Source organism: Scardinius erythrophthalmus, assembly GCF_964197995.2.
Source record: "Scardinius erythrophthalmus genome assembly, chromosome: 12".
Lineage (NCBI taxonomy): Eukaryota > Metazoa > Chordata > Actinopteri > Cypriniformes > Leuciscidae > Scardinius > Scardinius erythrophthalmus.
This window is the reverse complement of record NC_138232.1, coordinates 11,953,758-11,969,582: the sequence shown is the minus strand read 5'-3', so window position 1 is coordinate 11,969,582 and position 15,825 is coordinate 11,953,758. Positions and strand designations below refer to the sequence as shown.

Genomic DNA, 15,825 nt, shown 5'->3' with positions numbered 1-15,825 from the left:
ATAAGCTGCTGCCCAAAGCAAGACAATGAATGAGATGGAAAGAATTACAGCGATAGACAGATGGGCACTGAGTAAGAGCACTTCCTCTTCTTCTGATCTTTGAGTGTAAGGCTGAAGCACTTTGTCTAATCACCCTGGTGATATGGACGATGACTCAGCTGAAAGTGGTAGCGACTGCACAGAGCAGAGAACAGTAGTAGCAAGGGCTGGGCTGGGCTCAACTGGGTTGTGTTAGCAAATAGCAGAGGTTATTATAGCGGCTTGCTTTTGCAACGTAACAGATTATAAAAGAGGCGCATCAGTACAATCAGAAAGCGCAGTTGTAGAGATTAGCTTTAATCACTCGCACTACTAATAAAATACTGTCTATCAAACAAACGTGCATGGCGAATTCCTACGGGACACTGACAAATCGTGATTTGCTACATGCTATTGCTAGCTGATGGCAAGGGGTATTTATGATTAAGGTGGAGGAGATCTTATTCTAGAAGGGAGTTTATTGAATAAAACATGCAAAAGCCCCAGTGTGCAAGATGAGTCATTTTTTATGAATATTTTTGGCCCATTTTCCCAGATGCATAACATATCTATGTAATTAAATTAAGTAAGTAAGTAAATAAATAAATAAAAGTTGCGCACTGTGAATTGTTGTGCCGGTTTAAAAGACATTTTATATATTAGGCCCTGTAAATAGTCAAAATGTTTTACTGATTTGTTTGTTTGAATTAGTTACATTTTAAATGGTCCTGTGGTGTGACAATTTAAAAAAAATATATATGATTATTCCATATAAGGTCGTAAAAGCTGCATGCATAATAATAATAATAAGAAGAAGAAAAAAACAATTTTAGATGGAGTACAGCTTGTTCCACCATTGGACATGTCAACTACCGTACATCTGGTAAAAGTTCTTCTGAAAAGCCCTCATAGCTATCAGACATGGAATAAAAGCCACAAAAATGAATGAGGTCTTAAAGCGCTAATAAAATTTTGATATAGTTACACACATGAAATGGTCAACTTAACAATGTTACAGTTTTTCAATATTACAACAATAGTTTTATAATGACAACAAAGAACAACACCTCTTATATCCATTTGCACCTTAGTGTTCTTTTCTAAAGCCAAGATCTTCAAGAAATTCACTGTACCTACCATTACCTAGCCAGACATATAATTGAACACTTAACATGAGACATGACATCATGCGGACTGTGTGTTTCTGTGGGCTTCTGTGGAAATAACCCCGCTCTCACCTGGTTCATGATTGAGGCCTTCCGCCCAAGCCTGTTGTCTCTGAAACGGAAGCGGCTCCTCTTGCTGTCTTCAGATTCGGACTTGACCACCTTCTCGCTGTCACCCTTCTCCTCCTGTTCTTTCTTCCACTTTTTCTTTCTGTTCCTTCGCTCCTTGGCGCTCTTAGAGCTCAGCTTGGACACCTCAGAGGAACTGCGGGAGAGATGCCCTCCCCCATCGTCCTCTACGGCATCTTCAGATACTGTACCGGCCGAGGTTGCCATGGCATTGGCCTAGTGATGAGGGGCAAATGGACAAGAATGAGAACAAATAGTGAGAAATGAAAAAGAACAAAATAGCACAGGGTTATATGTTAAACGCATGTATTTGTGTTCTACCTGTGCATCCTCCTGTTGTTTCTTCAGCTGTTCCAGCATAGCTTTGAACTCAGCCTCCTTCTGTTCTGCCTCCTCCATTGTGGCCTGGTTCTGTTCTTCATAAGCCATGGCCACCACAGCCAGGATCAGATTCACCAGGTAGAACGAGCCCACGAAGATCACAAGTACGAAAAAGATCATGTACGTCTTTCCCGCGGCTCGCAGAGTCTAAGAGAAAGAAGGGCATAGCTCCCATAACAGTATTTGAATATGTGTTTGAGTATTGTAGCATCATACCATACTACTTTCTGCAGGATGCAGTATGTTCACTGTGTGCTTTATCAGAGGCGTGTATCAGCCTGATCCACCCCTAAAATCTGATTGGCCACCCGAAACTTCTACACTAAGATTGGCTATCTACCTCAGTGGGCAGACCTTGAATAAAACTTGACATAACTATTTTGGTTTAAATAGGAGTGGGAAGAAGTGTTAAGATTTTACAGTTATTCTATTAACTTTACTTTGGCGGTTTCTAAATAAAAAAAATATTTTTGTTAGCATCTAACTAGCTAGTGAATAAAAACTGCAAGTAATATAAAACTAGAAAAAAAAATGTTTTTACACAAAATGTGATTTTGGACACTATTTTCAATATTAAACATGCAACTTAGTAAAAGTGAATGCACACCAGTTGGTACAGATTCTCCCAGAAGTCTTGTGTCATGAGTCGGAAGAGAGCAAGAAAAGCCCAACCAAAGGAGTCAAAGCTAGTGTAGCCGTAGTTTGGGTTGCGTCCAGCCTTCATGCAAGAATAGCCCTCCGGACACCGCCTACACAAACACACACGCACACAGACACACACACACACACATACTATACCACAAATATTTCTGTGCTTTTGTCTTTAACGGATCATACCATGAAGTGAATCAAGTGTGCTATTATTTGGAAATAAATATTTTACATATTTTACAATTTTGATTTAAATAACATTAAACAATTTTTGCTAATTTAGTAGTGTGTATGTTATGTGTATGCTTTTCACCCTGAATCTGAGCTGTTTCCACATAGCAGCGCATCCAGCATGCCTGGCAGGAAGTAGAAATTTGCTGAAACAAGAAGAGATACTTGTAAAACGTGAAAACCATGCCTGAAATCACCAGAAATCCATCTACTAATTTTTTAGTAGGCGATTTATAGTTCTTTTTATTTCTTATGAAAATGGTGTAAAAACTTGTAGAAACTGTACCGTAGAGACAATCAAACTTATTGAAAAAATATAAAAAAGCTGAGAGCAGCACTGATTGACGCTACCGCATGAGCAACTACCCTAAGTAGTCAGAGCTTTATCTACTTACTGTCATTCATGATGTATTCATCAAAGTCAAAGCCTTTGCTCCCATTGGCCAGGTAGGATTCAGTTGAATTGACTGGCCAGATGACACACTTTTGCCGAAGATTACCCATAAACAGCTGTAGACCGATGAGGGCAAATACGCTCAGACAGAACACTGTCAGAATCATCACATCTGACAGCTTCTTCACTGACTGGATCAGAGCACCCACAATGGTTTTCAGCCCTGTGAGAAGATGAGGAGACAAACGCAACAAGGAATATACAGTCTGCCGCAAACGCTTTTTTGTGATAATGCTCATATCTGCGTAAGAACACACACTTGTACACACACTCTTAACCATTAAAAAAAATCTTATAAGAGCACACACACACACCGCACACAGAATATTTACAGGTATAATACATATTCTACACTTGTATACTGTTACTGGAACAGATAGAAATATACATAAATGCACAAATTCTTTCATACAATTTGTGATCTAAATTTCTCCTATATGTCTCACAATATAAATTTACATTTTATGCTGTTTTCACTGATAAAATATTTAATAGAATCATTCACCTATTTAACATACAGTACACTTCTTTTCAAAAGTTTGGGGTCTGTAAGAGTTTTTGAAAGAGGTCTCTAATGTCACCAAGACTGCATCCAGGGCCATCGCTAGTGGGGTGAAAGGTCCAACCAAAAAAAAGATATCTAAAGTATTTATTAATTATTCAGTCAGTGACAAACATCAGATGGACCCAATAAAATTGTAAGTCCCACCCCAGCTCGTGAACAGAACCAATCAGAGTTGAGACGGCAGCTGCCTGAAGTTAACGATGAACTTGGTGGAAGAGCAGGAGACTGACTGACCGAAAAATGTCGGGGAAAAGAAACCATAAATCAGGGTGCCAGAAACGCCATGAAAAGAGGGAGAGGGAGGCCTGGAGAGTTGTATCCCGGTCGATCAAGATGTTCTTAAAGACAGGTTGTATTGTTATTTCGCTTGAAATAAGAAAACTACGGTCTACAGCCTGCCGGGTACTGTCACTTTTCATTATCGGTGCGCACCACAATCGACCGAATGATTACGTGGTCAAAATTCCTGTCTTTTTACACTATTGTAAATAGAGTTAAAAAATTGACACGAGTCACGACGCATTGCATTATGCACCTGACCTGCCGGCTGATGGTGTATTTATTACATCAAGAAAACACGAATACAACACACTGCACTTGGATAATACATTTATTAGCTTTATTTAATAATATTATCAGTTCCATATTATCCTTATAAAAAAATAAGACAATAAATTATTTTATTTTTTAAATTTGACTGCATTCTTGACAATTTATAAATGTTTACTTTTTGATTTATGAATTATATCAGACTGATGGGAAAAAAACATTTTGCTGTTACTTTTTTAAAATTGTTTTTATTATTATTTAACAATTTCTTGCTTTTTTGTTCATTTTTATTAGTTGTAATTTTTATATAAACCTTTAACTTTTAAAATAAAGGTTGTACAACAACATCACCATCTTCTGTTATATTTTGGGCCTTCAAGCTCATCTATTGTACAGTATATGATATTGGTGGAGGGTGGTGGGGGCCCACATCAAAAAATTTTCAGGGGGCCCCGAATCCTCTAGCTACGGCCCTGGCTGCATCTATTTAATAAAAATGTATTAAAGCAGTAATTTGGTGACATATTACAAATTTAAAATAACAGTTTTCTGTTTTAATATATTTTTAAATGATATTTATTCCTGTGGTGGCAGAGTTGAATTTTCAGTGTCAGATGATCCTTCAAAAATCATTCTAATATGCTGATTTTCCACTCAAGAAATATTTCTTATTGTTATCCTCAATGTTGAAAACAGCTGTGCTTATTCATATTTTTGTGGAAACCGTAATTCATATTTTTCAGGATTCTCTGATGAATAGTAAATTCAAAAGAACAGCATTTATTTGAAAAAGAAAATGTTTGCATGAGTCTTTGTCACTTTTGATAATTTAATGCATCCTTGCTGAATAGTCTGTCCTTTCTCATTTCATTTTCTTTAAAACAAAATTAAATAAATACACCTTACTGTGCCCCAAATTTTTGAACGGCAGTGGTGATAAGTTAACATATATGAATAAGAAAAACAATTCTTCAGATCAAATATCCAAGTAATAACACTATAACCTACTTAGTTTCCTTAAATTTCTTTCACATACACACACACACATATTGTAAGAAATAATAGTGTGGTTTGTTCGTATAAAACCATGATTTACATTGAACCGGCAGTTTAAAGAGTCTCCTGTCTCCTCAGGGCAGATGCACACAAACTGTGTCTATCTCCAGTAATAGAAATACGTACATTTTGCTACCAGTTAACCATTTGAATTTATGTATAACACACTGATTTATGATTTGAATTACTATTATACTATAAATCATACCAGTTCATAATGCCAACTGAAAAAAAAAAAATTATTTACTCATTTTTGGTCTGCCAAAAGAAGTCTGATAAGTTTTGGCTAAGATAAGTATTAGTATCCTCAATATGTCACATGACTTACATGATGTATCATTCATCTTATCACATGGTTTCAAAAACCATGTGATAAGATTTGTGTGCTAAACTTTTGAGCACAAAAAGAAAGTTGAAACCATTTATTTTCTTTTTAACGCCATAAATTGCCTTCTGTGCAGGAGCTCGGGCTTTCAAATGAAGTAGTAGCCAATATAATGAACAGGATTCTGTGGAGACTAATGGTAAAAAGATTTCCAAAAAGTGCACATTTCATAAGCACTTTCCTAAGGACAGTTTGTGTGGAGACCTTGAAGAGACACGAGGAACACTCTTTAAACACACATACAATATTCAACACATATCAGCAAAATGGACACTGCTTGAAAAGAGCGGCGCCATACAAACAGTATGCAGAGAGCCAACACAGAGAGAGGAAGAGGAGAGGACAGGCAAGGGGAGGAAGGGCATGCAGGTCATTTAAACGCCAAGGCTGAAGGCAGCAACATCATCATCTTTGCTTTATCACCATGGTGTCAATGTCTGTTTAACCAATCATTCTTTTCCAGAGAATGTGTAACCCCGTCTTCATTTCTCAGCTAATCTCTTAGCTAAGAGAAACCAGGTTAAAAAAGAAGTCATTCTCAATTCTAAATACTCACATGTGGGGTCTACAACAATGTGAGTGTGTTTAACGTAGCTGAGTGCGATTATGTGAGGAAAGCTAGTGAGTTAACTTAGCTAGTCCTGATCTTTCGCCTTCCTGCAACAATACGTGCATACAAACAATTCTTCTTACATCTTCTGATGTCTCTGTTTTACTTTCCACTCCGAGTTCTTCGAAATAAGAATAGGGAGGGAGTTACAAAACAGTTATTTTACCAAAAAAATTAGGTAAAAAATATATAAATCTACATGTGTGTAAAGGATGCAGAAATTTGAGTAAAGCCACTTGTTAAAAAATACAAAAAACAGAATAAAAGAAAGACAAACTAAAAAAGCAGGTGTCTTCGAAAGCATCATGCAGCAGAAATGTGTCAAACTAGGCTTGGCAGTCTCAGTGAGTACGCTACCCATAAACCATTGCTTCATGACACATCACATCAGCTTCTTTTGAACAAACTCTGATGAGATGTTCATCAAAAGACAGACTAGGATGAAATGCACATATAAATGTTGCTATGCTTTTACGATGTCCTAAGGTTGAGTTTTACGTTGTCCGCTTAGGGTCCTGTAACTAAAACTCAACACAACAAAGAAAAGACATCTGGCCTATGCTGTTTTAAACTCTGAGGCTGGACGTTTTAAATATAGAACATAGGGCAGCAATCTTTTCCTTTTACACAGTTTTATTATTTTTTAACATGGATTGGTTGAGTAATAAGAACTGCATTCTGTGTCTACATACTAAACTAGAGTACTACTGCATAATAGGAAATGTGATCTCCCAAATGGAAAATCCAGTTAAAAGCTTAAAGTGGTTTGAAACATGATACTTGGTTTCCAGACTGGCCATGGTCGGCCATCTTGGACCAACGACAAACCAGCCTGACCACCTTTAACCAACAGGGCCTTTGAAGAAAGCTGGCATATCAAGTCAGTCAGGTCCCCAACATCTGTTAGCCCACCTAAACCAGTTACCATGTTCCAAAACACAGCCATGACCTTAAAGTGGATTTTCCAGCAGGGCAAGATGCATATTTTTTAGGTATTCCCACTACTTTTCATCATAACACGTCGCCGTTGACATAAATGCAGTTTTTGATCAATAAAGACCTTTTATTCCCAGAATACTGGAGGGGCATGTGATTTTTCTGCCATCACTGATTCGACTGCAGACTGCAAAGCCTATCAAAAATGTATCACTACCATTTTTGATCGTTTGGGTATTAAAACATAAATTGAACATAAATCAAAGAATTCTTCCTGCAGCATCCTCTCGAAAAAGTACAGCAAGTCAAGTAAAAACAAAACAAAAAAACTATAAAAATAATAACAGTAGTAGTAATACTGGTAATAATAATAGTTTGCATCGGCGTGGGAAGCAGCTCAGCCTTCGTGTTTAAACGCGTTCTCACCTGGTATGACAGAAATAGTTTTGAGAGCTCGTAGAACCCTGAAGGTTCTCAGGGCTGACACATTCCCGAGGTCCACAAACTCTGTTACATATCTGCAACAAGGGAGGATCACACACAGAACAAACACCATGACACAACACACACACACAACACCACAACACGTACGACACACCACTACCACCAGCACCACCACTGAACTGGGAGGAAGACATCACGCAAAGCCTGTCTAACGGGAGAAGAGAGAGAAACGAGCGGAGGAGGAAGAAAGAGACAGGAGTGTGAAAAGAGAGACAGCGAGCGGCGCCCTCTGTTGGCCCTGATTGATGCTGGACTTACCTGGGATCACAGCAACAGTTTTCAAAGCCCTCAGCACCCTGAATGTGCGCAGAGCTGACACATTGCCTAGGTTTACAAACTCTGTAACATACCTGCAGAATGGATCGCAACAAAGTTACCAGAGAGAGAAGAGGGTGAGAGGATGGAGAGGAGAAGAGATACAGGATGAAAAAGCAGTGAAGGAAGATGACGATTCACAAGATAAATTAAGTATAGTAAAATTATATCACATAAAAACAATGTTCCAGGTTCCGTGCTTCATCTCAGAATTACTGTAATTACAAGTTTTAGACAAGTTCGCTGAACTTGTAATTGCAGGTCCAAAACTCTGAACTCTGACTTGTCGTGCAAAAAACAAATTGAATAAATAAGATTTTTAACATTTTTGAAAGAAGCCTCTTATGCTTACCAAGGCTGCATTTATTGCATACAAAATATTGTGAAAACTGTAATATTGTGAAATATTGTTACAATTTAAAATAACTGCTTTTTATTTTAATATACTTTAAGATGTAATGTATTCCTGTGACGAAAGCTGAATTTTCAGCATCATTACTCCAGTCTTCAGTGTCACATGATCCTTCAGAAATCATTCTAATAAGCTGATTTGGTGCTCAAGAAAGATTTCTTATTATCATCAATGTTGAAAACAGTTTTTGCTGCTTAATGTTTTTTGTTGAAACCAAGATATAGTACCATTCAATAGTCTGGGGTAAGAAATGTGACAGTAAAGACATTTATAATGTTACAAAAGATTTCTATTTTTTTTAAAGCTGTTCATTGTACTGTCAAAATTGAATTTTGATTCCACAGAAATATTAAGCCGTTTTCAATAATTTAGCACCAATATTAACTGATAATAATTTAAAACATATTGAAATAGAAAATGGTTATTTTATATTATTTCAGAATATTATTGTTTTTACTGTATATTAATCAAATAAATGCAACCTTGGTCTGCAAAACAGAAAAAAAAATTCAATTATTCCATATAGAGGTGGATTAATGTAACGATTAAACTATTTGCAACACCACACATGGATCCATGGCATTATGAGCATTGCCTTAGAAACCAATTATTTCTGAAGACAAGGACTTGAATGGCTCCAATTACAATCTTAGTCGCTGTCTTGTAATTACAGTAATTTCGACACAATGTGATCCCAGCGTAAGAATTTAAATCTTGTGGCATTTATTCCAGTGTAATGCCTTGCCCATAGACTTGTAATAGCATTACTGTATTTTTCCTGTTTTTACCAACTGAAGTTGAAATTATTTTCTGTGGTAACTGACAGCATTTCGCAGATACTGTCCATAGAGCTTTCCTTATTGAACCCGGAACATTTCTTTACTGTCAAAGTAATAACAATCAAACATGAACAATATTCAGATTCTCACAACATGTCATATAGAATTCATGATACATTTTATACCTGGAAAACAAAAACACGTTTAAATCTTGTTTAAAAATAGTTATTTCACCATATTCTTAATTTCAGAATTAAACTTTTTAGGAGCAAGGGTTGTCTTTATAAGATGAAAATGGCTGCCCTCCAGAGAAATGGATGAATGCAGATAGGGACAGAAAAGGAGCGATGAACAGACGAATCAAAGTTCAGAAAGAAAGAGAGTGTTATGACACACAGTATATATGTACACACATACACAGAGGTATGAGCACAGACATTATCATCTTTGAGCTTTGAACACCCATCTACCACCTATGAGAGGCAGGACACAAGGGCCTCTGTCTCTCTCATGTAAGACCACAGACACACACACACTCTTTTGTGCAAGCATGACATCAAGGCTCAAAAGTCATCCCATAACCTAAATAAAGGTCATGGTATCGATTAATCATTCAATTTCAAACTGTTCTCAACACCTCTACTGTGCAAAACTATCATTGTCAGACTGTCAGAATGTTCATGCTTTTTAATACTCAAATAATTTGCATGTTATTGAAATCTTTAAGATGTTTAAGTTGGTCTAAAAATGGTCTAAAGCTTGCCTTTTTGGGACATGGATGCAAGTGAGAAAGTTCCAGAAAAAGTGCAGAGCCCATTTCAAATCGCTGCAAAATAGTATAAGGATGGAATACTAAAGCTGTTATTTTATTTTATGATTTATTTTCTAATCATTTTACTAAATAATATCACCATATTCCTTGAATGCAGGATGCGCTATAGTCTAAAAGTCAATGCTGCACACAAGAGTGTTATGCCCCTGTAATCATTGCATGTAAAAACATTATGGAAATGTTTCATTAATGTTTGAATTACAAAAGGATTATACTTACGCCATAGAGATGACCATGAAATCCAGCCAGTTCCAGGGGTCTCTGAGGAAGGTGAAGCCATCTATACAGAAACCTCGAGCCACAATTTTTGTGAGTGACTCGAAAGTGTAGATTCCTGTGAAGGTGTACCTGACAGAGTGCAATAAAATGAATGCATATAAATAAATCGCATGCTTAGAATTATTTTTTTTAATTGATACTTTTCGTTATTAAATAAAATATGGGTTTGTTTATAATTAATATTTCTCCCTCCCTCACTGACCTTCATTACACAGTGCATCATGGTATCTGCTACAGCACAGAGGGCACATGTGATGCTGCCTTAGAATTTAACCTTTTAGTGTCTCAGGAGGCAGTATAATTAAGAAGATGTCCTATAATGCTGTTTTTATAGGCAGCTTATTAGGTTTTGGAACCAAGCTTACTATTGGTTAAGAACTCCCACAAAACTCCATCACCCCCAGTTACCCCAAAAATAGACCCAGCAATTTTTAGGACTGGCCAAATTTCCAAGTGGAGCTCACACTTCAGCATTTTCTTCCTTCTAGCCAGCCATTAGCCTGTCACTCGGCTAACAATTTAAGCCCAGCTTTACAAGCACTCACACTGGAGTGGTTGCTGGTTCAGTTTAAATATATGATCTTTGAACTTCTAACCGTTTTTGCTATAACAATGTTATTATTAAATAACATGAATAACTCTGCGCATGAATCATAAATAATATTTTACAGTCACATTTGCATAGAATAGAACAAAACTGAATAGAACTGAATAGAACTGAATAGAATAGAATAGAATAGAATAGAATAGAATAGAATAGAATAGAATAGAATAGAATAGAATAGAATAGAATAGAATAGAATAGAATAGGGATGTGCACAAGTACTCCAGTACTCGGACCTGACAGTGGCGTTCGATCATGAAATCATAAAGTCGTCTTGAAATCCAAATTAACCCTATTTACTTTGTTAGCGCACATTACTAGTCTTGTGGTGAACGATTCATCAGTGTAAATTAATACACAGAAAAAAATCTGTTTTTCGTGGTAATCTTTAATCAAAATTTGCTTCCGCTCTGGAAGGCGTTCCTTCTCTGATGATGTCAGTTTGACGGCATGGGTTGAATATCCTTAACCATTCCCCTCCCACTGTCAGTCTGCTATGAGCGAAGGATGGAGGGGAGGTGCGCTAAAGTAAAACCCCGCCCTTTATTCAATATTCCGCCTCACTTGGAAAAATGTAATAAAGTCGGTTGCAAATTCCGGTTCATGGGGACTTTAAAAATATATATTTCAGTTTTTTCTGATTGGGGCATTTTGGGCAGTACCTGAGGTCTGCTAGGTTAGCATTAGGACACCAGGCAGTCCACACTGGTGAAATAAAGTCTAATAAAGTACAAAGTTTATTAACCAGTTAGCAAAGCCTTTCAGTTTACCGGTGTTCATTAAAGGTGGTATCAGTGATTTCAGGCCCAAATTTTTTTTCATCACATTCATCGAATTTTTCCTAACGATCCGCTAGCTGCCCGCCCCATAAGCATGCCGTCAAAAAAACGGGTCTCTGTAGGCAGCCTAGGCTCTGAGATCTGCACACAAAAACAAATGGTTTAGCCAAACACTCAAAACCAAAACAAATAGTGTTCCAACCAATCACCGACAGGGGGAGGGTGTTGTGAGGTTTTGAGCCAGCTTCTTCTTCAGCTCTGACTTCGCATGCAGCCGTGCACGAGCACAAAACCTCACAACACCCTCCCCCTGTCGGTGATTGGTTGGAACACTATTTGTTTTGGTTTTGAGTGTTTGGCTAAACCATTTGTTTTTGTGTGCAGATCTCAGAGCCTAGGCTGCCTACAGAGACGCGTTTTTTTGACGGCATGCTTATGGGGCGGGCAGCTAGCGGATCGTTAGGAAAAATTAGATGAATGTGATGAAAAAAAATTTGGGCCTGAAATCACTGATACCACCTTTAACTCTTCAGCGTCAGCTCAAACAGCAATGCCCAACATTATTGACTATGACTGGGTTATTTGAGACAGTCATACTCCTTTTAGATGTTTCTTTTTCAAAAACATTGATTTTATTAATAATCCAACAGTGTTATTTTTTTCTCATATGTTTTCAACATATGTTTTGAAAAACATTTTTTCTGTTTTTTCATTAAAATGGTTTCTCGTCATGTCTTCAAAAACACGCAGGCAAAGAAAGTAGATGAAAATACAATTAAGTGCAAGATGTGCAGCGCTAATCTGCCATATACTGTATATGACATTATAATCGAACACGAAAGAATGTTGTGAATTCTTTGTACTTCAGTTGCCCGTGTTTCAGCATGTTGTTACGGGAAGAGCGCATCCGCAATGGGAATAAGACTTTCTGGCTAGTTCACTTGCATTTGTGTCCTTTTTATGCAGATAGATGTTTCTTTTTTTAAAACATTGATGCATTATTGATAAAGTAGTGTTATTTTCTAGTGATATTTTCATAGACATATTTTCAGGTCATATTTTTATGTCAACATTCATTTTCATGACAGTGTTTTAATTAAAATATTTTTATTATCGCCATGACGGACACGCCCCTGCCCCTGCCCCCCCGCCACCCCCTGAGTACTCGTTTTTGAGAAAAATTGACAAAAATGCCTATCCCTAGAATAGAATAGAATAGAATAGAATAGAATAGAATACTTACTCTACTTGTTTGGACCATTCTGGAGGATTGCTGAATGTCATGAAGACACAATTTGTCAAAATTGTACACATGATGATCATGCTGAAAACTGTAAGAAGTAGTTAAGGAAATTCTAAGGTGATGTCATAAATATTGATTAGATATCATAACTGTGAAGGAAAAAGGGACATCACTACAAAAATCAGAATAATTTCATGATGTTATGTAGCAAACTCTGGGGTCAGAGGTCAATTGTTGGTTGAAGACATAGGCAGTTCCTCCTATGAGGAAGTAGTATGTTGTTAACCTCCATATAATTAATGGCCTTTAAAATCAGCGTCTGTATCACAGCACTATGAGCTTTCATTCTGAACTCTCATTCGCAGACCATTTGAATTCTGCACAGAATACTATATTTTAAAGCGATATGGAGGAGATTAGGAGGAGAAACGGTTAGAGATTACGAGGAAACTGCTTCTTTACCGAGCTCTGGCCGAGCAGTGATATAAACTCAATGCAATTGGCTAGTTTTAAAAAGGGGAGGAGCTGTTCGCCCCCTGTCTTGTTTCAGTGGAAATTACGTCAACACATTGAATAATGCTGCGTGCTTCAAGTCATTTCAGTGGGCCTTGAAGTGAAATAGTTTAAGTGAAAACACATGTACTGTGATACAGAGGGTGTAACTGATGAAACCTATAAATCCAATAAAGCACAATCATAATAACATGGACAATGTTTGGAGCACTGAAAAAAGGATATGAGTGTATCAAAATTTTAATTGCTATTTGCCTGAATAGGTTAAAAGGACTAATGATATATAACGAGGGCGTGGCACTGAACCGGAAGATAGTTTTTCCTTTGTTTAGAACTATAAAGGTCTGGAGAGAAAAAGAGGAAGGGGAGAAAAAGAGAGGAAAATATGTTAGCTATATATATCTGTCATTATGGTGAGACAGCACAGTCATTCACAAAAAAAATTACCAAGATGAGAAATTGCAATAAACAACATACTATTTATGACAGGTTAACATGACAAGAACTTTGACTTTATCCAAAAATTACAGCTGCATTCAAAATAAACTTGCAAAATGTATACAATATCTTAATACACCCACATAACATTTTCTCAAAAAATAAAATAAAATAAAAATCACATTCATTCTGAATTACATTCAGGTCAAAGACCATTTCTAAATCAAGCCTATTAAAACCCAAATAGGGATTTATTCACACGAACTGAGCTAAAACAACCGCAGTGAGCTCTGGCAAAGAAATGGACCTCTTACAGGAACTCAAACTGTAATACTAACGCTAATGCTAACCGCTAACACTGCGATCCATCAGAAGCAGAAGTGCTGACTCCAGATAGTGTGTGTGGGACAGGGAAAAAGAGAGGGAGGGGGAGGGAAGAAAGGAAGGAGGGTGGGTCAAAAGCCCTGCAAAGCTCCTTTTATCCTACATAATGTAAGAAAAAGAGACAAGAGAACCTTCATCCAAATCCTCATCACTGAAACTATTGGAATCCAGGTCATTTCAAGTGCACACACACACATATACAGACTTAATGTCAAAGAAGTAAAATTGTGTGTTTACATAATATGTTTATTAATTCATTTATTTATTATATTTAGTTATTATTATTCAGTTTTTTTATATTTAATTGCATTTAAAAAAAATATTTGCCAATGGGGTAATATATATATATATATATATACTTAGATATATTGTTAGAAAATTATTAATATGTTATGTCATTTTAATTATATATATTATTAAAGTCTTAATACCTTTTGCATTTTTTTCTTCAAATAAATTTCTCTTGTTTTAAGGATGTTTAGATATTTTTATTGGAAAACAAGACAAAACACTAATTAAGACAATATTTCTTTAACCCTGTGATACACACATAGAATAGTCTTTTTTATGTCACACAAAACACCACTAAAGGCACACATGTTGGGTTCCATGTTTTATGAGGACATACTGTACAAACTATATATTCTATCCCCTAACCCTAAATCTACCCATCACAGAAAACCAAAAAAATATTGGATACTGCCATCTTTGTTGGGACATTTCGTCCTCATAACTTAGGGTATACCTGAACACCACACACACACACACACACACACACGCACGCACTCACACACAGTGTCGAGCGGATGAGAATCTTCCTGGAATCTAATTAGATTAAAAATAGACATCTGTCTGAAGGAGGACAAAATGAACGCCCTAACCTCAGAGTGTCCCTATCTCTCTCTATTTCTCCATCTCCTTTCATTCACTGTATTTGTCTGTGTGTCTGTCTGTGCATTTAATCATGTCAAATACCACTTAACAAAAGTACTGGTTAACAAAATCATCATTTAAAAGATATAGCGTATGTCAGAGAGAAAACGCTGTGTCGTCCTTCTGAAGACAGCTGTCATTTTGAGGCACAGGATCCCAAAGACAGTCACACTAGCAAAAGCTGCGAACCGCCCAGAAGGCTCCATGTGTTACTGAATACTGAGCACTGGTTTCCCCAGAGTCTCTCTCTCACACACACATACACACACTGCGACAGACTGTGGGCTTCCTCCGCTGGCGGGAGCTCCCACTCTCACAATGCTGCACTCTTCACTGAGGACATAGATGCAGCTCTCAATATCCTGGCCTAAAAATACAATTTATCTGTCTAAATCTTCATATTTATGTGAATCATGTTTATCACGATGTTAAAATTAGTGTGACAAACACATGATTTTTCCATCTTAATTTCACAGCAAGTGTCATCAGGCCACAACAGTTCTATCCAAATAATCCATGATCATAACACTAGTATAGTGCCAACTGTGACTTCAACCCTTTGTCCTTGTGTCTATAAAAGACCAGAGATTTTGCAAGATCACACTTTTGCAGATGATAATGGATACATATGAGCGAAACTAAAACATGCTACGAAAACACGAAGCTCAAAGTTCACGTA

The 15,825-nt window shown here is 36.9% G+C and overlaps 1 protein-coding gene across 3 annotated transcripts in view; it reads right to left on the bottom strand.

The window, feature by feature from the left end:
* Nucleotides 1–15,825, bottom strand: part of scn8ab (sodium channel, voltage gated, type VIII, alpha subunit b) — a gene marked incomplete at its 5' end in the record, with an annotated part of 47,210 nt that overhangs the window by 27,593 nt on the left and 3,792 nt on the right. For 2 of the 3 annotated variants that reach the window (XM_081381180.1, XM_081381182.1), the window contains 9 exons: nucleotides 1,257–1,529; nucleotides 1,635–1,841; nucleotides 2,302–2,443; nucleotides 2,659–2,722; nucleotides 2,972–3,193; nucleotides 7,558–7,649; nucleotides 10,193–10,321; nucleotides 12,879–12,966; nucleotides 13,603–13,735. In XM_081381180.1, the coding sequence (XP_081237306.1) occupies nucleotides 1,257–1,529; nucleotides 1,635–1,841; nucleotides 2,302–2,443; nucleotides 2,659–2,722; nucleotides 2,972–3,193; nucleotides 7,558–7,649; nucleotides 10,193–10,321; nucleotides 12,879–12,966; nucleotides 13,603–13,735 (1,350 nt within the window). Of the gene's footprint in view, nucleotides 1–1,256; nucleotides 1,530–1,634; nucleotides 1,842–2,301; nucleotides 2,444–2,658; nucleotides 2,723–2,971; nucleotides 3,194–7,557; nucleotides 7,650–7,893; nucleotides 7,986–10,192; nucleotides 10,322–12,878; nucleotides 12,967–13,602; nucleotides 13,736–15,825 lie in introns of all 3 variants that reach the window. The other variant, XM_081381181.1, reaches the window with a different exon arrangement.